A 25,128-nucleotide genomic window follows, 5' to 3' on the forward strand; every position below is an offset into this window, starting at 1 on the left:
CCAGCCCTGCCCGTCCCCCGCCATTTCGCACCGGGACGGGAAGGGACGGGACGCGACGCCAGGCGGAGAGGGAAGGGAAAGGAGAGAAAAGGAAGGGACGCGACGCGACCCGGGCACGGTGGGTGCCGGGAGCTCCCGTGGCACGGCCAGCCAGGTACCGCCTATCCCCACCCCGCCGAGCCGGGGCGACCCTCTTCCTTCCTTCTCTCCTTCCCCGCTTTCCCTTCGAGGTGGGAAGTGCACCCGGCGCCCCTTTTCTCCCCCATCGCCGTTCCCCCTCCCGTCCCCCTTTCCCTCTCCTATCCCGCACCCCCGTTGCTCCCGCCGGCATCCCCCTGAGCCGCATTCCCGGTCCTTCCCGGCGGGAGGGGACAGGTGGCCAACGCCCTGCGGGACCCGGCGCTCGCCCGAGACATCCCCCATCCCTCCCTGAGCCCTCATGGATTTATTTCCCCCCCACACCTTTTCTCCCAGATCCTTAAACCCGGAAAGTTGGGGCGGCGCGGGCGCGGCGCTGGCAGGGGCAGAGGGAGCCGGGGCGGGGCGGGCGATGCCCCGGAGCCGCGGGGGTCCCGCAGGCACGGCTCGCCCGGCAATTAAAAATTAATAAAACCCACCCTAAACTGTGTAGAGGAAGCCGTGCTCGCCCTGTCTCTTGTCCGGGCACTGGAGGCGCGTTCCCGGCTGTGAGCCCCATCCCGAGGGGAGCTGGGACGCTCCGGGAAACCCGGACGGGCTCTGCGAGGCACCGGGAGGAAGCAGCGAGGAACTAAATCCCTGCACGGATTAATTCCTTGCACGAAATACTCTTTTGGCCTTTACCGGAATTCAGTGCTTTTAAAATTTATTTAGTGTATTTAAAAAAATATATTTTTTAAAACTTATTTCGTGTTCTTTAAATCTTTGTGTGACCGCTGCCTGTCGGCCGAGTGCCCGCTCCATATTCCCTGTGTGTGTAATATTTGAGGAACAGCATTCCCTCATCCCTTTTTGTCTTGTCTTGCAGGGAGGGAGCTGCTTCCCGGTAATAGTAGAGGATCCTGACGCTGAATGAGAAGGCACCGGCAGCATCCTCGTTAGTGGGAGCCCAGCTCTGCTTAATGTTGGTTTCTTTGTCATCAGGTCTGCTAAAAAATGACAGAGTATAAACTTGTGGTGGTTGGAGCTGGTGGTGTAGGCAAGAGCGCCTTGACAATACAGCTAATCCAGAATCACTTTGTGGATGAATATGACCCCACAATAGAGGTAAACACTTTCATCTCATACTTTTCGTGAGGGGAGATTATCAGTTAATAATGGTTCTTGTTTGCTTTTGGACACTTACCACAAGGACAGGGCTTTAGAGTAGAAAGAGCTCAGAGATAGATAATGGTCTGCATTGGAGACAGAATTGCTGTCTTCTTGATCTGGCTGTGGAACAACAGCTGCAGTAAAAAATTACCAGTTTTGATCAGTTAAAAGCGTGGTGTTAGTTGCCATGTATCCTTGGGCGTTTTGGATGCTTGTGTTTAGGATCTCTATGACAAAGTATTTGCAAACTCCCTTGAAAACGCTTGGTGAAACTCTTCATAGCTTTGTGCAACCTCTTAGATGGGACATTTTTCCTTTGATAAGAAGGAATTAAGAAGGTAAATTAGTGGTTGTGAAACGTGTGTGCCAGTCTTTCTCAGCTCCTATCACTGGGATCTGTTTCACGCAGGGAGAAATGTGTCTTAGAATGTTACAGTGAATGAAGCAAAAATTGGAGCCTGTTTTGTTTTATTTTTTCTCTGTTTAGACACACCAGTGTGTGTTTTCCTATCTAGAGAAAATGTTACAGCATATCTTCTGGAATGGGTTCTTTGAAATACATGGCTCAGTACCTCAAAGTTTGAAATTGTATTTAAGCTTTAAAAGTTGTGCTGTTTTAAAGGTTTATAATGAGCAGGCAAGCTCTGCTTTTTAAATACAAGAAAAATACCAGTGTTGTCTGCAATCTCCTGTGGATCGTTGCATTTAACAACCTCCGACTCTATAAAAGGAGAAATGACACCATAACTTACCCCAGGTTTTTTTTATGTTCCCAGCACTGAAGCTCTGCATCTCATGACTTCATTTATATGTTTATCCAGCAAGGCACTTCCAGGCTCACTTGAAGGAATCACAGGGGTTTAAATCTGGGCTTAAAATGGAGACTTGGGAAGTGTGTAGGTAGTGATTTTCAGGGAGACACAAGCAAGAGGAGCCAGTGCCCCGAGGTGGCACAAATTTAGTGAGGGCCTGAGCCCAAACATAGATGTGTTGACTTGAGGTTGTTTCATGTGCCTGTGTGTCTTCTTGTCTGTCTCTTGCATGGCTGGATAATGTCTTGCTTGCAGCAATTTTGATTAGACCTGTACAGAAAACTGTTTGACTTACAGCAGCAGAGCAGCTCTTTCAATTATTAAGATATGAAGTCTTACAATGACAACCCCAAACATTCTCTAAAATCACACAAAACTTGCTGAGAGGAACAAGCCAAATGGGATTTTACTTTTTGCTGCGAAAGGATCTTTGGAGGCTGTTGGTCTTTGATGCTTGTTCATAATTACCTGAGTTTCTCTTAGGTTAGAGGTGTGTTTAAGCACTGCAGAAAGTGCTGTGCAGGTTCCATCTTACAAGCTGTCATTGTGTAAACAGTTTAGGAACAGAGAAACTTAAATGCCAGTATTCCTGGAGCACTTGAGGGATTTTGCTATTCAACCAGCTGAGTGATCTGAAGGCCATTAAACACATTTTTAATATAAAATAATAAATTGGAAATACAGTTCCTTATAGAATGAACCTGAAAATCCCAGAGCTGTGTATTTAATTCATGGAATCATAGAATGGTTTGGGTTGGAGGGGACCTTAAAGATCATCTTGTTCCCATGAACAAGGACACCTTCCACTAGACCAGTGTGCTCCAGGTGCATCTGGCCTCAGCCGTTTCCAGGGATGGGGCAGCCACAAATGCAGTGCTGTGGTCCAGAATCCATGTGTTCTTCTTTACGAATGACACCAAATTAACTGGTTATTAAGCAACCCAATAGATTTTGCCAGCGTTCACAGCGTGTCACATGCAGCAGCATTTATTTCTGCTCCTTTAACAAGTTCTTGTCTACTAGATCCCGTTCTTATCTTGTAAATTCTGAGACCTCGGGGATGGAAACTGTATCTTCCTCCTCCTGGTAACTGGCCTTGTGTGTGCTCACATGTGGGTAAGAAATAATTCAGTGCCAACACGGCAGGCTGTGATTTGGAGTGGCAAACAAAAATAAAAATTCGGTTTAAATGCTCCAGGTCATGCTTGGGCAGAATCCCACTCGGTTGAGGAGGGTTGGTGATGGTGCTTTCTGTTAGGTGCAGTTGTGATGCTGATCAAAAAACAATAGCTATGGAGCGGGTTTTAGGCAGTATGAGGAGATAAGGCTAAAATTGCCCTGACTGTTAAATAATTAGGATAGTTCAGTAGTGTCACTACTGTTGTTTGCAACTTGCTACTGTTTCTTTCATTGCCATATAGCAAAATACTCCTTTTCCCTGCAGATAGTTAAGCTAAATAGTTTGGGGTAAGATAGAGAAGATAGTTTAATGTTTGTTGTCCATGATATATTTCGTAACTACGCAGTTACTGAATAATTCTAAATATTTCCTGTGATTAACAGAATGAAACTCCACACTTGTAAAATTCTCATGTTGTGAAGACATGATATGGTGCAGCAGAGGAAAACCCCACTAATTACTTAATCACAGGTGCCTTTACAATGTTAATTTTGCTGCTGTTTTTTTGGTGGAATAAACCTAATGATTCAACAGATAACCTGGTTGGAAAATGTCAAATTTCAGGGCCTGCTTGAGTGTTTTATTACTTAAATCTGAGCACAGCAGATGGCAGGGCAGGGGGAGGACTGAAAATGAGTGTTTGGGTGGCTGCAGTTGCTCAGATATCCATGCTTTATGTGTGTTTCACAGTCCAGTGCTTTATTTGAAGGAGATGTCCGAGCAAGGATTTATAGCCAAGTAATTTTAAGTGTTTTATTTTAAATTAAATGGGCAGCAACCATTGTAAATTTGGCGTGAGCAGTTGGGGCAGTGCCCTCTACTGGCCGAGTCTGAGTAAATCTTACTTGTGCTCTCTTGAATTTCTTTCATTTTTTAGCTTTTTTACACTTTTAGGACATTTCAGCTCTAAATATGTGTCGTCTTTTAAATGTCCCAGAGAAAGAGCAGCTCTCATAGCTGCTTGTCAGAGGTTTTGAAATTGGATTAGCCAAATCCCTCGGCTGATGTAGGAATACTGATATTTAAGTCCGTGTTCTTAAATGACCTGTGCCCTCCTGAAACAAGCACCAATATTTAGTAATAGCTTAGTCTCAGGAGCTGCGATATTTTAGCATTAAATCTCTGGTATAATGGAGTTTTGTGGAGTAATAATTACTTGCCTAGATGGGATTTATTAAGCACTGTAGTTTTTTTAGCTAAATTCCGTACGTAGTGTAAAGCTGAGATTTCAGATCACATTTTCTTATCAGTGCTTGTGAGCAGATGGAATTATTACTACTTTAACGTAATTCTTGCTGTTTTTTATGATTTACAAAAGGCCAATAAAAGCAGGTTAAGTGATGAATGAAATTTTTGGTAGTTACATACTGTGTACTGGGGAAAAACTGGAATTTCACATATGAAGCTGGGTAGGAATCAGGAATTAATGTTCTAGTTTGCATTATTTCTAGTTTGCATTTTGTTTTTACTTAATAGCATCAAATGTGATTTAAGGTTTTATGTTTTGCAAGGGGGAGGGGAAAAAAGGCCAAAAATCAAAGTATTTATTTTTTCATTTGTCTGGAAATCATAAGCTTCAATTTTCTCTCCCACATCTTTCTTTTCCTTCTGCTTTAAATCCCCTCACTAGGTAGTCATAAGGATTTTCTCCCCAGAAGTGGCAAAGCAACTTAGCACCTCAAAATAGTAATTTTTGTATCTGTGCTGTGTTTTATACTGGTGTGTCTTTGCTGCTACTGCTAACATGGTAGGCAGTTCTTAAAAGCAATTCTTTTCTCTTAAAAATAATTTTCTTTGATGAAAATTTCTTAAAGCTTTTGTTTAGAGATCAGTTGAGCTCTAAAAGGCCTTCCCTTTGAAGTCCTTAAGATGGAAAGGAATAATACAGGCTTTTCAAGAACTGCTTTTCATATTTTTGAACTAGCAGTCAAATTGCAAGAAGAGAAAATGCAAGCTTTGTAATATGTCTGGTATGATAAAAGTTCTGCTAGTACAGTAGTAAAGGTATCCCAGGACATGAAGGCTCTGCTCTTGAATAGCAGTGTTGGAATGAAGGTGAATCCTTAGGTTTGGGAATTTTTTGTCTTTTTTTTTTCCCTTTAAGCAGCAAGATAGAATATTAACTTTCTTTTAAAACACGTCAGAGCTTGTGTGTTTCTCAGCTATATCAATATTTGAACATGGTTTATACGTTTCTGAAGTAACTTACCTGTTTCTTACCTGAACATTGAATTTGCCCTTCTGTGAAATAAATAGTCCCAAAATCATGTTGGAGGCAAACTTTTATCTTTAAGGTAAACAGTAAGTATTGTGTTACCTGATATCGTGAGCCTTAATGACATTTAGCAGTAAATGTGAGATTACAGAGTTCGTTTAGTTTAAAATACTGTCTTTTTACAATTCTCTCCTGATTTTTTCTTAGCATGAGCAACAGGAAAGAATAGAGTCTTTTGTAAAATTACAAATGGATAGAGTAGGTGTACTGTGCCCAAAAATGAATAGAAAGGTTGTTCTGAATTCACCTTGCAGCTGGCTAGAATTGCAGTTTTAATTCTTTAATTCCCTTCCCAGTAGCTTAGTTTCACTCCTGTATAGTGTCAGAACAGCAGCAATATTGTGTTAATCTCTGGCTAAGGAAGCTGAAAGGTGATATCAGGAGCTTGTGTTCATACCTGTTATTTGTTACAAGAGCTGCTTACTGGGAATAATTCATGGTGCTGGTTGATGACACCTTTTCTAAACTCACTGCCATGGCTTTATTTCAAACACAGAGATGTTTATAGAAGTTATTGGGCATGTAATGCTCACCTTCTTACTGCTAAAGCTGTGTACTCAGAGGCCTGGCACCAAAACAGGGATGTAATAAAATCTAGCTGGTGGGACTTTGTACAGATTTTAGCTACTTGAGTCAGTGACCTGAAAGCTTTGATTTGATAGCATTGAAATAATTTGTTCTGACATCTCTGTGAACCAGCCCATCAGGGTTTTAATATGGCTTTGTTGGTCTGTCCTGGCTGAAAAGCTTGAATTTCAAATATATCAGCTCAGCTTTGATAACTTAATAGAAGATACCATTATACACACCTGCTAAGGCATGCAAAACAGATTTCCTGCCCCAACTGAAGGCTTTGTATTCTTCACTTTCTTTTCATTGGCAAAGGTTTTTTTTGGAGTTGTCTTACTTGTGCATTCTTTCTGGATTATTATTTTGTACATTCTTGTAGCACAGAATGAGGGGAAAATTGTAGTTTAAAAAAGAAATTAGTAGACTGAGTAAATTTAAGCACAGTCAAACTTTTTCAGTCCTTCTTCTTGCTAGTAAATAATATGATTCTTTCCAGATTTAATGATGTTCAAAACCTTACCTGCTTGTGGTTAACCAAGGTTTATTTTTTATTTTCCTAGGATTCCTACAGGAAGCAAGTAGTAATTGATGGAGAAACCTGTCTCTTGGATATTCTTGATACAGCAGGTCAAGAAGAGTACAGTGCAATGAGGGACCAATATATGAGAACAGGGGAAGGCTTTCTGTGTGTGTTTGCCATAAACAATACAAAGTCTTTTGAAGATATTCACCATTATAGGTGTGTATGTGAAGAGATAATCCACCAGTTTTTGTATTAGGTGGGCAGGGGGCTTGTTCTTCCTCTGAATAATACAGTGGTCTCTCATGAAATAGGAAAAGTCTGAAAATTAACAATATTGCAATTTATTTGTGCATCTGCTATCTAGAATTTTGGGTAATCTGAAAATCTGCTTCGCTCATAAATGAGGTGTAAATTATTGACTTAGTATTCTGAGTCAAGACAAAGATAAATTCTGTCCATTCCATTGATAAAATTGTTTGCTAAGATGGAAAAACAGTAGCTGTTGTAATTGTACAGACAATAATGTCAATTGCTAGTTTGTTTGGGGCTGGAAGGGAAAATACCTGGAGAAGAATAACCTGTGTGAGCCCTGATGCCTGAGAAGGACAGACACAAAAAAACCAAAGCTCCAATATGACAGTAAATACCAACCTGTTATTATTTTTTTCATATTATCTTCTTTTAAATAATTAGTTAAGAATTACAACTCACGCTTTCTTTCTCAGCTACACTAATTTAGAAATAGCTTTGGTGATTACCACAGCAGATTATTTATAACTTAGTACCTTACTGTTACCCTGTATTCTCCCTGGGTATTCTATTAGAAGCCAATGCAATTCCCACCAAAGATCACTGAGTTCATCAGCATTAGCCTAAGGTTAGTTTCAAACATGTGTTAATCTGCGCACAGTTAGATGATGATAATAATAATATCACACATGTGTTTCCTGTTGGTTTAGAGGAGGAAGGGAAAAAGGCAAGAAAGATGTTGTTGTAGGGGGAAGAAGGAGCATAGAAGTTTTCATGAGGAATTTTTGTTTTTAATGAGAGTTGTAGATTTGCATAAGACCTTCACAGTTTCTTTCAAAGTGTTGGGTGTTGAGTGCTGGAATCTCTTCTGTGCAGTGACAGACCTGTGGGCGACCTTCCTTGAGGTCTCAAGCCTCAACTGGCTTGAGGCTGAACGATCATAAAGAGCTGGAAACAGTGTCTATATTAATTAAGGAGCATATTTGGGAAGGCAGAAGTTATGAAATCAATGATTTTTATTCAAGATTCTTCACAAGTACATCTAGCATCTTTCAAGATGCTTTCTAACTAGTGCTTGAAAGGACTCCTACCAAATTTCTCACTGTAGAGAGCCAGACTAGTGGTCTATTTTAAACCTCCTAAGTGCAGAATTTTTAATGCTGTCTTTAATTAAAGAACAAAATAAAATTATGACCTCCCCCAAAACAAAATCAAGACAGCAGACATAGAGCTTCTGGCAGTGTTTTGGCAAATGAATTGAATATTATGAGTGTTGAATATAAGAGGTAAGTAGCAAGATTAATACCAGAGCTTCTTAAGCTTATTCTGGTATTAGCTGTTAAAAAGTTTAAAAAAAAAAATAAATTTAAAAACCCCAGTGTAATGACATTAATATCTATAGTAGTTTGTAAAATGTCAGGCTTTTGGTTGGTTGGTTTGTTTTTGTTTAGTAAGATGATAAACATGATGGTGACAGGATTGATCAATTTATTTTTTAGTGTCTTCCAATAGTGCACATACAGTAGATTAACATAAGGACTGATGTTCAATTCTGTTAATTTAATGTTATAACAGTTTTTAAATCTACCATATGAACTATTAATATGAATACTTATTAAACACAATCTTTTCTTTTTCTTTGTTTTTAGAGAACAAATAAAGAGAGTTAAAGACTCAGAAGATGTCCCAATGGTGCTAGTAGGAAACAAATGTGATTTGCCTTCCAGAACAGTAGACACAAAACAAGCTCAGGATTTAGCAAGAAGTTACGGAATTCCTTTCATTGAAACATCAGCAAAGACAAGACAGGTAAAGCTCAAAACTTCCCAGATGCAAAGGCAGAGCTCTCACCTGAATTACCATAATGTTAGTTATTCCAGGCATTGACATTTGTGTGGTCATATCAATGGATGCATTTCTGCAGATTTGAAATTCTTGGGGTGTTTCTTCTTTCTGTCAACTTGCTTCTAATTGGTAATTGTTTATTGATGAGTGAGTGATTGATTGGCTTCAAGTGGGCAGACTCGAAGTGAGACCTGGCCTGCTGTTGCTCTCCTGTGTCAGGTGGTTGCAGCATTCTTAACCTTATGAGAGGCTTTAGTAGAATAAAAGCACTTCTGCTTAGAGGTGAAATGCTTTTTATTCCCTCAGCAAGAGGATTAAACAGACAAACAGTTAATTAGTTTATTCTGCTTTAAGTGTTTTCATTAATAACAAAGGAATAGCAAGGAAATAAATTTCCTTGAGGCATTGATTCTCTAATTAGGGGGACATGCTTGATACACCTAAGCAATTGACCTTCAGGCTATGTGTGAAATTCCTGAATTACTTGTTTGTGTAAAATGGTACTTTTCCTAAGACTTCACAGCTCGCTGTTGGTTTGTTGTAGCTCACTGGTCCTTTCAGTGCCTCTCTTGGGCTGAGAGAGGACGCAGGTGTCAGAGTGGCACATCTGAGCTTTCAGGACAAGAGAAACTCTGGATAGAGGTGGAACTGGTTCAGTACTTCTGGAAGAAAGCAATCTTGAAAAATACTGTTTGGTGGTTTGTCTTTTAAGAGCTGAGATTGTACTGTCAGTACAAATTAGATCAGGCCTGAGTGGCTCCTACTCTACATAATCAGAAGTGTTATGTGCAGGAGTTCAGAAGGTAAATAAGGGCAGAATGCTGCAGTTTGAGTAACTGCTCAGAATTTCTGTAGAGATTCAGCTACATCACTTGGCAGAATTTCCTCATAGTTTGTAAGGTGTTTGTGGATCTGAGAAGAGAATATTTTATTAGTGCAAATTTGTTCCACCCAGCCACCCACCCTAAGTTTTGACAAGTTGAAACTTGGGCTAATTAGTAAAACTTCACAAAACGGTGCTAACTTCTGGCAACAAAGAAAGTCTCTGATAGGTAGGATTTAAAAAACCAAAGCAGAATTGCCAAATTTGAATGACTGACAATAAATTAGGCCACACGACTGTGCTGAAGAAGGGGACATACAAATGGACTGAATAATGACAGTGGCTTTGGAAGGTGCTGTATTAGTGGCTGTCATGGAGATAGGAGGGTGAAAAAATAACTCTGAAATTATATTTAAAGTTTGAAACAACAGAAGTGCTGCACCAACATCTAGGTTTTACTTTGTTTGGTCTGTCTTATACAGCAACAGGTTTTGCTGGGGAAATACTCTTTTGCATAGCCACTTCTGTTAAAAGGGGTATTTTAAAATAAAGATGCCCAATAGACTCTTTAGAGCCTGTTGGATTTGAAAAGTTGGCACCACTAGTGATGGCTGCTGATTCTTTCCCAGTGCAGAGCATGCTGTGCTATGAAATTCCTTCATAGGATCCCATGTAAATAAAATATTTTTGGGAAGATAAAAAGGCATTGGAGAAGGAACTGCAATTTAATTATAGCAGGAGGATCTAAATTTTGGTGTATGTGCTTGTATATACATGTGTGTATGTGCATGGAATGATTTTTCAGTCACTCTTGCATATTTATAAATATGTATATATATATACACACACACACCTTCCTCAAAATTAATTTTAAATTAGGGGATTCAGACTGTTTTGTGACCTGCATATGGCCCATGGGCTATAGTTTTATTCTCTTTTTGTTTAAAAGTCAATATATAAATAAAACTCTGGTCCTCTCTGTCCTCATGGAGAACTTCCAAATATGAACAGGTGCAGCTGGTGGTCTTCTAGAGCCCGTGGGAAGTCTTCCATGACTCTTTTGAAGTAGGAACCTTCTTTTCCATTCCTGTCCTCATCTTCCACCACATGGAAATACCATCACTAATGCCCTGCTGAAAGGCACCATTTTCCTGCCTCTGCCCTTTCCTGTGCACAGTTCTGCTGGAGCTCAGAGGGAATCAGAAATGTTTCTGTAGAAGGAAACTATGAAGGTGGAAATGGGAGGGAGTTGACGGAATAGACTTTTTTGATTGCTAAGACACTTTTTTTAAAAGGATGGCACTGCATGCTCGTGCAGGTTGATATCTCAGCTCAACTAAGTCTTTAAGATTTTCAAACCTTCTCAGGCAAGGACAGAAAATAGAAGAATATTGAAATGAAGTACAGAAATAAGTTGTTGCAGAGGTTAGCGTGTTAGGGTTCTGACTGGAATAAAGATGCAAACTTCAAGTCACAGCAAGAAGATTGTGTTTTAAGCCTAATCCCTCTGTGAATTTTCAAACAAAATACTGAATTCATCAGTGAAACCTCGCCTCAGAGGGCCCTACAACTTGATTATAAATCTACAGATTATTAATATTTTCAATTAGACCACTGACTGAAATCAGTACAATGTAATTTATGAAAAATTGTGATAGTCCTGTTTCTGAATGTAAGCAAGTGGCAGTACTGGTGGTTTTGTAAGGCCGTGAGCATTTACTCATCCTTTCACAGTCCTTATGGAGAAGGGGATGAATGGCTTAGATTTATTTTGATTGCTGATTTTGCTTTTCTCTGTTTGACCTAAGCTTTATATTCAGGTTCTTCCCTGTCTACATGAGCATGTAGTTCCCAATATTATCTATTATTGATAATCTCAGTGAGAGATGAGCGACAAACTTGATTTATCCCCACCAAAGCTGCACCCACCATTCTTTATTGGGCTTCCCCTTGCCTGGGAGTTAGACAGGGAAATGCTGTAAGGCCAAACAACCCCAATGTGGTTTGACTGTTGGGCTTTGTTTCCCTTGGAACATTTCAGCTTTCTTGCTGGATTCACAGGAAAAGCAGATGAATGAGAATTATTGGAAGCATAGTAAAGTGTTTCCCAGAGCTTGAGGTCTCATTATTTAGAATATGCTTAAACACACTTTTGAAGTGTGTAATGAAGAAGTTGACCTAAATCACCAGAACGCTGTTAAAAAAGCATTTTAGTTATTTCAGCTGTCTGATACACATTGGGTTAGGCCCCAGCCTTGTGATCAAACTAAGTTGAGAACCTGTGCCTGATCTGGTGAAGTAACTGTGGCAATATTTACAGAAATTCATTTCTACATTTCTTAAAATTCATGGCTAACTGTTTGCTTGAACCATTTTTAGGGGTTTGTCATATCTGTTTCATGACACTGTATTACTCCAAGCCATTTTTAATCCAGTTCTTCTGTACAGATTTTATCTTAAAGCATTGTTTTCAATGAGTTTTAACTTGGTCAGACTTTTTACACAGGGGGTTGAGTTTTTTCATGTACCTTGTCTGTTGTAAGGTAGAACATTTCTGGGAAAGCTTAGTCCTCCCCCAGGGACAAAGCTCCAAGGGAAGAAAGTTTTGGTTGCTTTTAGATCAGCTGTGATCAAGTGTTTAAGGATGGGCACAAAACAGTTTTGGGTTGTCAGGGCTAATTTTCATTAGGTTCCTTTAGGCAATACAGAAATGGAACCTATGAAAATTCCTGTTTGGGTCTGTGTTTGAAGCAGCCTTTCTTTGCACATGGTCATATTTTAAATGGAGGGTTTGGCTGTCATTCTGGAGGCAAAAGCATCTCGAAAACATTGCCTCAAGGTCCTGGGTTCCTCAGGCTGTTTAGAAGTTTTGAAGGTTTTAATAACTGCCAGAGGCTATTTTTGCTTCCAGCTCTGACAGCTAGAAGAACTGGTTAGTCCCACTTTATATATATGGTCATTGCTTATTGAAGGAAAAAAATACTAGAGTGTCTTGAATTAAGTATTAAAATGACTTAAGTTTGTAGGATTGGCATCTGGCTCTTTAAAATGTCACCTTGTGCTAATGATAAAAGCAAATATGTGTCTGTACAGATTTTCTTTCAGAATAATCTCTTTCAGCAGTGTTCAGAAGTCTATTCTTGGTGGTGGCAGTAATAGCGATTTCTTTTCTCACTCTGTATCTCTCCATCTCTGCATTGCTAAAGCAAATTACAGCTCCTACTGGTGATGGGAAAGTTGGCAATAAATGTTGACTCAACTATTGTTACCTAATTTTTCATGTGAAAGCTCCATAATCAAATTACATCTTTCTGCTGCAAAACAGTAGATTTGCAAAAATGTTGATCCTTGTACAGCCTGTGCTTTGGCACATAGCAGCTGATCAATGTTTGCTGTTTCCACTTCAGAAAGAAACTTTCATTCCTTCCAGAAAAACATGGAAGTATGAGCTTTACTTGGATTTTGCCTGTTTTAGTGGCTTTCCTTACATTTTGCAACCTGTGAGACCTGGAATGTAAGACTTGTCCATACTTGACTGCATCCTAAGAGGGCACGCTATGTCTATACAGGGAAATACAGTCCAAGAAATAAATCTATTTCATTTAATCTTCAAATTGAAGAGGCTGTAGTTCAGAAGAACCCTCAGATAAACAATGTGTTAAAAGTAAATGTTCCATGTGATAACCTGTGACACAGGTCATGCAAAATGACCCGGTAATTGTGGCAGTAAATGCTGGCTGGATTTTCAGTTATTCAGTGCATAATACGAAAATGGAGAGAGAATTTATGGAAAATCTGCAAAATGTAAGCCCAGACTGCCCATTGGTAGTAATAAAGTTTTGGGGCTTAAGCAGTTGAGCTGCTTACCACAATCATCAGTGTGTCCTGGCTTTATTTCCAAATGATGAGTTTGTTATTAAATTAACAGCCCTGTTGATCTGATTGAGGAGACAAGTACTGAGATTGATAGTAAGGCACAGGAGAGATTTGCTCTCCCCTTCAAAAGCTGCAGTGGAACATTTTTCATCTTGTTCTAATAAGAACATCCTCAGAGATTGATATAAATAATGAAATTTATTCACAGGTACACTAATTTTGAACTATTATAACTTAGAGCTGGTGCTGTTTCTCTTTATATTGTGTTTGGTTAAAGATGTTTTCAGTCTCCATACATTTATTTTTTATTTTTTTTTTAATGCTTGTGGTGTCATATCCAAGTGGCCTAAATGCAGAGCTGCAGAAAAGTAAGGTGTGGGACTGGAGAAGTAAAACATGTAGCTCTGTGTCATCCCTAGAACCCATGAGGAACATTTCTGCAGCAGATAAAAATCTGAGCATCAGAACTTCACAGATTGTTTGCATTTAGTTGTTGTTATGGGACCCTCGTGATTGCTGAGTCTGGCCCAGAGGAACAGATCAGGTGTGTCTTGTTGATGTAACAAAGGTCTTAAAGATTACAGTACTGAACATATGCTGCCATGGCTCAGATACCACTTTTCCTAAATTAAATAACACAGCGCTTGTTTCACAAAGTTAGTAGCTTTAAAAACAACACTGCCCCAAATTTAGGATTCTTAGAAAATTCTATTTCTTTATAACCACTTATGAAATCACCTGGACAAACTTTTTTAATACTTTGTTAGCTTGATCCATGGATTTTTGCAAAGTTCCCCTTTTTACCTAAAGAAGAGGCTTGCTTTTCTTTGTCTAAATAGTAACATGTTCTCAATTTTCCTCAAAACTGCAAGTGGGTGCTTTAACTATGTGTGTTCATAAGTAACCCCTAGTTCACAATCTGTTAAGGTTTTGTGCCTCCTGCCCACATGAACATGCCCACAGAAATGTGGGAATAGTTCAGTAACACAAGCAGTATTATTTTCAGCAATGGAAGAAAATAAGTCTTACTCTTTTTTTGGCCCAGCGTTACTATGCACAGAAGAAAAGCAGGGCTTGAAGTGTAGATATTCACAATAATTGGTAATCAATAAATGTTGAATTAAGCTTGAATTAAGTATTTATCAAGCAGCAGATGAGCAATCCCAGCATTTTAAATACATAAACCCATATACTTTTCTCAAGTAAAGCTCATAATTTCAGTGGTTTTGTTGTGATTTATTCCCCTTCCACGGGTGTCCCAGCTTGTCTCAGTCATTAACAAAGTGATTTTTAAGGAGTTGTGTTTTACAATGCAGAGAGTGGAGGATGCTTTTTATACATTGGTGCGAGAGATCCGACAGTACAGAGTGAAAAAAATCAGCAAAGAAGAAAAGACTCCAGGGTGCGTGAAAATTAAAAAATGCCTTGTAATGTAACAGGGTAAGTTTGTAATGTACCAGGGTAAGGGTTGCGAATCACTTGACAAAATAAAACTGATTGAGGGTATCTTGCCAATCAGACGTTTTGTGGCTAATCAATGACACAATTTCAGATATAAAACCAATCACATTTCAGTGTCCTGAATATGGATTTGCTTTGTTTCGTGGGGTTTTGATAAATGGATTAACAAAAAGTCTTTGCCGTCTGTTGAATTCTCCAGCTGGAAAATGGAGGGACCATTCTGAGTGGGAAGAAGTTAGGAGGAAGAAGTTTTATTAGGAATATATTGCAGATGCTGTTGAAATGAATATTGGCTGAAGCTTCAGGCTGATGAACTGGGAGGAAAAGATTATAGCACTTGAAAATCCTCCTCAGATTCAGAAATAGGAGGTTCCTAATCCAGCAAAACAGTATTTAACTGGTGTACAGGATTTTTTAATTCTCAGGCCCTTCCTTATGCCATGCTATTTTTTCCTTGTTCTTCCCCAGCTTAAAAAATGTAACCTTACAATTTCCAGGATTTTTTGTGCAATTATAATGCCGTGAGTGATCCAGATTTGGACAAAATAAGGTTTTACCTTTTTTTGAGAACCTTTACAAGAGGTGGGGGTTGAGCAACAGTGAAGGAACACTGGAGGAGAGAGGGGGCTAAGCCAAAACCAACAAGAATGCAGGAAAAAACCCCAATACCCAAATTCTCACAAAATCTTTTTTTTTAATCTATATATTGAGCTGTTAGAAAAAGGGGCGGAGGTGAGGACAGAAGAAACTGGTATGGAGGAAGTGCATGTCTCAATCACTTCCAGGGTTTTTTGAACAAACTATTGGAGCAGCTCCTTGCAGATATTCCTATCCCATTAATTTTCTACCTTCTACTGCACCATTCCAGAGAGTAAGTTGTTACTCCTTATATACTTGTCCAACTGGAGGATGACCTGGAATTTCCCATTTTGTAAAAGAAAAACTTCATTTTTCAAGGTGTGTGTTTGTACTTCAGAATATGTGGCAGAGAAGTAGTAGAATTTGGCTCGTGTCCTCCAGAGACTGTCACACTGTGGGAATATTCTTCTCAGTGAGGGAGTTTTGTTCTCTTTCTGGGGAAGAAATTTTGATTCATATCAGTTCATACTAGATCTGCTCAGGCTTGTTAGTCTCAGCTTTTAAGTGATGAATGACTGTTCAGAGGTAATTACTTAGTTGTTGGTTTTTTTTCCTAAAGAAAATGATGGAGTCCACTTTCCTGGAGATGTTCAGGAAATTATTGTATATCACTTAATGTCGTGGCCTAGTTGACAAGTTGCTGATCAGTTAGAGGTTGGTCTTGGTGCTCTTGGAGGTCTTTTCTGACCTTAATTATATGATTCAATTACTTTGTGGTACTCTTTGCATCACAGGTTTCCTTTGCAAGAAACTGGAAGTTTCAGTTATGGAGCTCCCTAGTCTTGCATCCAAATATTACTAAAATTGATGCCATCAAAACACCTTGTGTTATCCTTCCCTGCCTATCAGAAACAACAGAAGCTGGGCAAGATGACTTTTGAGGAGAGCATTAGAAATTAAATTGCTTAAGCCCTGTAGCCTTCTGGAAACCAACTTTTTAGATACTTGATGCGTTACTGTTATAACCATACCACCGAGTAGAATTATTTTTTTTTATACTGGGACTTTAAAGATCCTGAGATCTGTCTGCTTTCCCTTCCTGTTGGGAGAATGAGAATAGGATGGGAGGAATTGTGGTTTTCAGTGGAAGGATTTTTGCAGATTGCAGAGTCCTTGTTTATGTCTCAGTGAACACATGTTTTCTTTCTACCAGCTTCCTACTTTCTGATGATGATGTCCAAGAGAAGTATTTTTGGGGGGTTTTGCATCTTTTTTTCCAATCAGGGAAATCTTTTGTCAGCAGTGGATATTGTTGACTTCTGGATGTTTGTTGTGTTTTCTTTTTTTCCCTGCACCCTGTTTAGAAAATAGTGTTGGATCTAAGGCTCTAGAACTTCAGGAGTCTGCTTAGAAAAGGAATCATTTGCCTTTATTCCCGAGTGAATTCTACATGGTATTGATATGCTTTTCCAGCAATTTTGTATTTAGAGAGTTAAGCTGGAGGAAGCACACTCCAAAATTATTATGGCACAGCTGTAGTTCAGTAGTGATTTGAGTGAAATGAGAAGTCTGATGTTTAACCCAGCGTGGTTTGTTTTTACTTTCCAGTCAGTAAAAAAATGTATTATTTCAGTCTGATGTGTAGTAGGTGATTAAGGAGAGCAGCACCTCATGGTGTGAACCTTACAGCTGGGATTTTAGACTTCAGAAGTATTCATTGTAACACAGACTGCAATCATAGTATTCCATGAATAATCAAGTTGGACTGTTCAGAGTGTTTTTCTCCCTCTTGGAATATTGTTTATCTTCTTGCTGCCTGTGGGATGCCTTAAGTTATATTAATCTTCCACAAGGAAACTGAAAACTTTGACTACCCAAACTGCCTTGAACTGCTGATGCTTTCCAAGAGTTTCATTCCTTTGGCTGTTATTCAGTAAAGCAGAAAGGACAGAACATCTTTTGCTCAGCTAGCAGGGAGAAATCTCTGAAACTCCATGTGAAATCCTCAAAATAACTCTTTTTTTTTTTTTTTCAGCATCAGATTTTTAAAATAAAAAGCATGCTACATGCAGACGTCTAGATTATATAATCTGGGTTGAGCTGGGTTAATAGGGAAAAGTTTGAGTTAGAAAAGTTCTAGATTTGAATTTAAAAATGCCTAAGTTCTTGATTAAACTGCAATTTAATGGTTTCCTTCCATAGTACTGCTACAAATAACTTCTGTTCCTCACAGCTGACACATGTGTATGTATATATGCATTATATATTAAAAAAATACAAGAAAGAACTACAAATTAGAAATTTTGTAAGGGTTATTTTTGGGACTGGGGTTTTAAGGAATTCCAAATTCCTTATGAATTTGGTGTTTGTTATTGCCAGCCAGGTTCATTGGTCAGTCTCATGTATGCTTGTGGTGGTGCAGCCACATCTCCAGACTTTTCTGCAGGCATGGGACCATGTGGGGCTCCAAAAGCAAACTTGTAGCCAGGAGCAGGCTGTTCCTGTGGGATCAGTTCTGTTGTTTCTGCTCCCTCTGCCCTTTGGAAGAACAAGGGCCAGGAGCAAGGCCTGTCAGTGCTCTTTTAGTGAGGCTCCGGGGTTTAGTTCTGAGTCTGCACAGGGAATTGTGAGTTTCTAATCTAAGCCTGAATTTAAAGCTCTCATTCAGTACCTCTTAACTTCCCCAAAGGCTTGCACACAATAAGTGCATTGTCAGAGGGAGGAAGGTCAGCTGCCTGCAGTCCCTTCCTACTGAAAGAGCTGACTGGAAAGGTTGGCAGTCTTTGATCTCACAGCATTGATGCCTTTAGGGACCTTCTGGAGACAGAGTATCCACTACTTACATTTAAAATTTAATGGGCAGGCTGAAAAGTGAAAGACCTCCCTTTACCTTGTGTTCTCCACTTCTGACTCACAGTTGGTCTAAGCACAGTTTTGTACGTCATGTTCTGTTAATGACCTGAATTGAAGATGAATTGTGGCAGGAGCAAACATAATCAATAATTAGTGAGGCTTGGTCTACAAAGGTGTAAATGCAAGGATGAAAGCCAGGTCAGTTCTGTAACCTGATCTAGTGAGAGGTGTCCCTGCCCACAGCAAGGGCTTGGAATGAGATGATCTTTAAGATCCCTTCCAACCCAAACTATTCTATGATTCTATGTTGCAGCATGTGCTGTATTTAAAAGATACTCATCTTACTAGGTAGAAAAAAAATTCAGCCTTGATTGGGAAGTTGTGTGTTTAAAGGATCATGATTATTGTGTCTGGGTATTACTTTGTACAAGTTATTTTCTCTGCACTTATTTTAAAACAAGTTTAATGAGGGAGGATTTCTTGTTTGAAGACTTAAATTGCAGTTTTTAGGTGTGTCTGATTTGAAGGCACCAACTGAAAGCCAGTTCTGAAAGGTGGTTCTATAAGGCAGTGTGAACAGTCTTGGGCAGAGGTTGTTCTTACATGGTTCTTGTGTTTGAAGTGTGAAACTGTTGTTTTGTCTGTTGTGATTGATTCTTAGTGCTGTCCTCCTCCTTCTTAATACTGAGACCTGCAGTGGAATCATGAACTGTTGTTCTATAACATTCTCCTATTTGAACATTTCCGCATATTATGTCTATGTGCATTAATGCTGAAGCTGTAAACAAAATACACTAGTTCTCTCCAAAGTAATATGATGTATTTTTAATTTTCCAAAAACTAATGAGTGACCTGACCTTTTGCAGAAATAAGGCTATTTTCCCACTAGGCATCCATTTTACATTGGCCAATAATGCCTCAAAATGTAGAACAAGTTGTTTGCAAGGTCTTGTAATATGCAAAAGTGTGCTATTAATATTGAGAGATACACTGCCAAGGACTTTGAACATCAGTTGTGTGTAAATCTTTTATGAACTTGAAGGTTTTAAATAAATTTAGCTTATACTGAGTGCTGCTTTTTAAGTGAAGCTATTTCACACTTCCCTGTTGTTTGGACTTTTCATATTAAGTTTCATCACCACTTGGAGTTTGGCTGAACCAGTAACAAATTAGGTGATTTTTGGCTTTTTATTTTTTCAGAGTTCACTTTCAGTTCTTTACTGAAGTAGGCATAGAGGAGGAAATGCAGTGTTATTTTGTTTTTGGCAGCTTGAAGGCAAACTCATATGGCTGAATTTCTAGATCCAGTTCTATAGTGATGCATTTGGCTGCTGTAATACAGGAATATTTCTCATCTATCTAAAAGATATAAAGAGTAAGGCAGGAAAGAATCAAGAAAATTTTTATCCTAAAACTTCTATAACTGTCTGTACTCAAATTATTAGATGTAAAGGCAGACTGACAACATGAGTATTTTAGTGGGATTGGAAGCAACATGAGAGCAAGGCCATAAATTGTTTCCCATAAGTAAGTTGTAACAAAGTACATTGTACAGTGTTGTACTTGATAGTGGTCCATATCGGGCTTTTGGATATGCTGGTCTCTTTAGATCAGAGTTTATTTTGGTCAGCTGTAATTACCTCTGAAAATAATGAGAAACTACTCAGTGTGAACAAACATCAGCTTTTGTGACTGTAGCTTAAGTCTTGGAGCCATGGAGATTTTAAGTGACTGTCAATCACCACAGAAAATGTGTTTCAAGTGTCCTTAACTTTGGAAGCTGAATAGAATGACATCTCAAATAACTTGTCACTGGGACATGGGATTGATTTGATTGATTTGCATGTGTAAAGATTTATAAAACTGTGGTGTGATTATTGTACCAATGTGCCTGATAAATCATCAGAATACGTGGATAAAGCATATCTGTGTCTTTGGTATTGAATTATTGGTACAAATATTAGAATTCATATTCCAAAGCTGTATATAGATTATTAAAGCATAAATAAAGATAGTTAATGCCTGACAACTTCCCTGTGAGGGTGCTGAGGCCATGGCACACGTTGCCCAGAGAAGCTGTGGCTGGTCCACATCCCTGGAAATGTCCTAGGCTATATGGGGCTTGGAGCTTGGAGCAAGCTGGAGTAGTGAAAGGTGTTGGGGTTGGAATGGAAGATCTTTAAGGTCCTTTCCAATCCAGGCCATTCTATGATTCTGTGATAATATATACTTATAACCCAATTGTGAGGTGCTATTATATAAATACACACTCTGTATGATACTTTCCTAGCTTGAGGTTGAGCAAGGTGTGCTCTTGGAGACTGAGGTGAGGGCAGGACACACTTCATTACCTTCCCTCCCACATCAGCAATGGAATTTCACCTGTGGGGCACCTGTGAGTAACCTGCAGGCTGCCCTAAGCCTCGTTTAGGAGCAGTTGAGGAATAGGGCAGCAGGTGTCAGCTCCTGCTGGCACCAAAGCAGTTCCCTTAGGTGATTGTGTCAGTGCTGCTCAGAATTCCAGAGGGGAACAGGATTAGTCCTGCAGCCAGGATTCATTGTTCAAAGGATGCCAGGCAGGAAAATGTGTGGATGGAATCCCCCTCAGGTGGCCAGGGAAGGGACACAGGCTGTACCTCAGCAGGCCTGTGAGTCTGAACACGATCTTAATTTGTGTCTTTCTGTATCTTTTCAGGGTGTTGATGATGCCTTCTACACATTAGTTCGAGAAATCAGAAAACACAAAGAGAAGATGAGCAAAGACGGTAAAAAGAAGAAAAAGAAGACAAAGACAAAGTGTATAATTATGTAAATACAATTTATCCTTATTCTTAAGAAGTACTGAAGTAATTTTGTACATTACACTAAATTATTAGCATTTGTTTTAGCATTACTTTACTTTCTGCTTCATGATCCTGTTAGCTTTACCTGAATGCTTGTTTTAAATGACAGTGGAAACTTCATTCCTCTTAAAGTGCCAGTATTCTTTGACTGTTGGTTCTTGAACTAGCAATGCCTGTGAAAATAAAAAAAAAAAACCCAACAAAAAAAAACAACAAAAACCCAAAACAAACAAAAAAATACCCACAGAAATCCCAAGAACTGTCTTAGGACTCTTTGGTGCATGCACAGTTGCTAACTTCCTATTTTTCTTACTGATTGTGAACTTCTGTTCTGTGTGCAAAGCAAACAAATGATGCTCTACACATTTTAACATCCCCTCAAAATTTTTGGGTTTATAAATTTGGTTGGGAAAAAGGACTAGTTAGCAAAAGAAGCTTTCATTTCAGCCTTTCCTTTATTTTAGACTGATTGCAATAGAGAGAGACCAGAAGCCTTTATAGTCTTCCTGTAGATTTTGCTTCTAGGCATCTAGTCTTGTAGCATTTCAGATCAACTTTAATGAATGTAAAAAGAAAACTTTCAAAAAAAAATTTCACTGCAATTTGTCACGGTCACTCCTTAAATACTCTATTTTTTCTATAAAAAATTAAAAAAAAAAAAAATTTTTAGAAAGACAACAATGCACACCTGGCAATGGAAAAAGTAAAAGTTCTAATTAGGTTGATTTGCTATTGTTAATGCATTGATTTAAGAGCTTCACTGACTTTTTGTGTCTGAAGAGCAAGGTGAAATCCTCCTGTGTCAAAGCTTTGAGTAGCTTTGTTCGGTAGAGTCAAGATTTCACCCTGAGTGTCCCTAGGAAATACTAGAATGCCTTAACAGAGAAATTGATTCAAATTCTTAGGTTAATTCATACATGGATCCAGAATTTACCATAAGAATTAAATCAGAATCAGTCCTAAATTACACAGTGGAGTAAAACCATTCTTTTTTTTTCCCCCCAAGAGTGGCATTAAATACTTCCAGATGCCCATTTTGTGAAAAATAGGGGAGAAATTCTAAATTCTAGTAACATCAAATGAGTGAATGAAAGAGTTGAATTTAGCTGCTTCATGCAAATAATTTTGAAATCCACTATGCCATGGAAATGGTGTGGAATTTGCACAATCTGTCAGCATAGAACATGATTTCCAGAGTCAGTGTTGTTTGTGTGATGTCTGTGAAGTACTGATTCAGTGGTTGGTGAGTGGCATTCCAGTGTCTAGGCTGTCATGAAGCTGCACCAAGAGTTTAATGTTGTCTTTCTCTGTGATTGTCTTGTGATTTTTGTTCTTTTCTCCCACCACTTTTTTTTTTTAATTTTTTTTTTTTTTTTATTATTCTGATTGGAATTAATGCAGGATTTTTGCAGGACCTTTCACTTTTTGGTACTGCAGTAGACCTAGTTATTCACTGAAGTATGAGCCAGTAGTTCCAGTGTTTCCAGTTCCTAGCGTCTCCCTGTAAATGTGGAGTTGTTTGTTTCAGGAGAGCTTTGGTTCCTGAAGGTGCACTTCTTCACAGGAGCTAACTCAGCTGCAAAGTGACACTGGAAGGTGTGACTGGTGTACCCAAAAAATAGATCACAAGACACTGAAGTAGGACAGTTCAGGACACTGGAAAACTTGGAACAGGGTGTAGTAGCATTGCCCTAACCTAAGGTATTCCATGGAAATTTTACACAGGTGTGTAAAAATTGCACTGTGTAACTTGGACCATTTCTGTGAGAAGTATTATTTTGCTTCTACAAAAAAAAAATCCCAGAATGACTGTTGTAGGTGGGGACCTACAAAGCTGTCAGGGAACAGAGTATCTGGATTGCTCCATATTCTTTAATTTCATTGTGTCTGGGAGAAATCAGGCCTTTTCCTGCCTGTGCCCACCATTCCCACCCTTCACCAAAATCCAGACCCATCCACTCCTCTCAGCTTCAGTGTGAAATGTAGGTTATGAAATATTCTGAAGAACAGTAGCAGGAGAACCTAACTTTATACTGTAAGGACCAGTAAGGAGTAAGAACAGATTCTTAAAGTCACAAAATATTTCAGAGCTTCCAAGGTTAAAATGTGTCAGAGACAGTTATTTGCACATTTTATACACTCTTGATAATACATGAAGAACATAGCAAAAGTGGGTTGTAAGTCTTGAGGAAATGAAAGTAATCTTAAGGTTACTTTAATTTTGGTAACTGAGTCACACTGCATGTGAAATTAGGGCTGGTCTAAAATTCTGATATTAATTTAACGAAGAGCTGTTAGGAGAACTTGTAGCTGAAATGTCTTCATCAAAAGTGGATTTTGGTAGCTCTACTATAAAGCTATATAAGAACCAATGTTGGAGTTTTTCAGCAAAAGTGAGCTGTAGCTGCCAGTCTAATTAAACTAGTACAAAATCCATTTAGATTAGCCCTTATTTACTTGAAAAAAACCCCAACCCAACCCCATCCTTGCCACTGTCATGCAGTTTTGTCTTCCTGTTAAGATTTGGTGAAGCAGGTTGGATTGTAGCTTGCACAAGTTGCTCCATCATCACTGCCCTGTTTGAGATGCTTCCACAGAACATCCTTGGGTGCTGTGTGTCCTGAGAGCAGCTCCTGAGCCTGGGAGTCACTGCTCACGTCACCATGTCAAACTGCCATGTGTCAGGGAGTAACACCTTCTTACAGTAGCTTTATGTAACTCTGCTAAATACCTGGATCCTTGGTTTGCTCCAAAAGGAATTATTCTGACCAGTTTCTGTGCCCTGAAAGTTTTTGCTACGTTTTTGCTGTGTGGGCCTTGTTACAGTAACAGGATAATGGGTAAATACTGACACACACAATCTTCTGCTCTTGTCTAGACTATGAAGCAATACAATTATTACCTTCAAAGACCATCAAACTGTAAAACAAATCATTGTGTCTCAAGTTTACATAAAGCTACATAGATGGTAAATCTTTCCTAACATTTCTTTATTCCACTGTCTTGTGTTTTCATGTTGAAAATACTTCTGCTTTGACCTCTTGAGTGCCAACTTCTTACTAGAATGACTTCTTAATGTAATATGTTTACCTGGAATGTATTTTAACTATTTTTGTATAGTGTAAACTGAAACATGCACATTTTGTACATTGTGCTTTATTTGATGTGGAACATATGCAGTGTGATCCAGTTTTTCCATAATTTGGTTGTGTGACCTAGGAATGTTGGTCATGCCAGACATTAAGTTAAAAAAGGAAAAAAAAAAAAAAGACCACTGTTTGTTTTAAAATTTTTAATGTTTTTAGGAGTATGTGCTGTGAGGTGATCTGGAATTTGTCATTTTTTTGTCAAACTGTACTGCTCCTATTTATTGTAATGTAATAAAAAATAGTTATTGTGAATGTCTGTCCCAGCTTCCTTTTCTTGTGCAAGAATTTCAGGTAACAGGGCATCCCACAAATTCCATGTGCTTGGCAGTTGTTCTCCATTCTGTCTTGTACTTCTGCTGGTGCTGCCTGTCCCAGAGCTGCTGTTCTTGCCCCCCTTGGTGTCCCTGTCTCTGAGAGGGGTGGCTGCTCAGAGCAGGTGGAAGTGCAGAGAAGCTCAGTTGATGCTGAAGGAGTTTTTCACATCAGTGTGGTGGCAGAAACTGGAGCATGTGCGTTTCATCGCAAGGTACTGTAATCTGCCATCACTTTTTAAATTCTGTCCTAGAATTCTGTGAGGATGCTGCTGCATCCCCTGCTCCCTCCTCAGGCAGCTGTAATCTCAGAAATGCTCATTCAGCACCTGGGCTGAGGTTGTCTGGAGCTCTTCAGGAACAGTTTCCAGGAATTGCTGCTGTCTGAAGAGCTCCTGCTTTGTAACCAACAGCTTTGGAAACTTACTTTGCCTGCCTGAAGAACACCCTCAGTGGAACAGCGTTTTTGCTTTTGAAATTCCAAAGGAC

General features: G+C 39.1%; 2 protein-coding genes across 2 annotated transcripts in view; one reads left to right on the forward strand and one right to left on the reverse strand.

The window, feature by feature from the left end:
- LOC131592930 (GTPase KRas) lies at positions 1-21,155 on the forward strand. Its single transcript, XM_058864865.1, has 5 exons — positions 1-154; positions 1,007-1,245; positions 6,688-6,866; positions 8,549-8,708; positions 21,032-21,155. Exons 2-5 carry the CDS (start codon positions 1,135-1,137, stop codon positions 21,146-21,148), a joined length of 567 nt encoding a protein of 188 aa, XP_058720848.1. The 5' UTR covers positions 1-154; positions 1,007-1,134; the 3' UTR covers positions 21,149-21,155.
- LOC131592929 (electron transfer flavoprotein regulatory factor 1) overlaps positions 21,138-25,128 on the reverse strand; it is an 8,108-nt gene continuing 4,117 nt past the window's right edge. Inside the window, exon 4 of the mRNA XM_058864864.1 lies at positions 21,138-21,352. The gene's annotated coding sequence lies outside the window, so the exon portion shown is untranslated. The remainder of the gene's footprint in view (positions 21,353-25,128) is intronic.

Source organism: Poecile atricapillus, chromosome Z, assembly GCF_030490865.1.
Source record: "Poecile atricapillus isolate bPoeAtr1 chromosome Z, bPoeAtr1.hap1, whole genome shotgun sequence".
Classification (NCBI taxonomy): Eukaryota; Metazoa; Chordata; class Aves; order Passeriformes; family Paridae; genus Poecile; species Poecile atricapillus.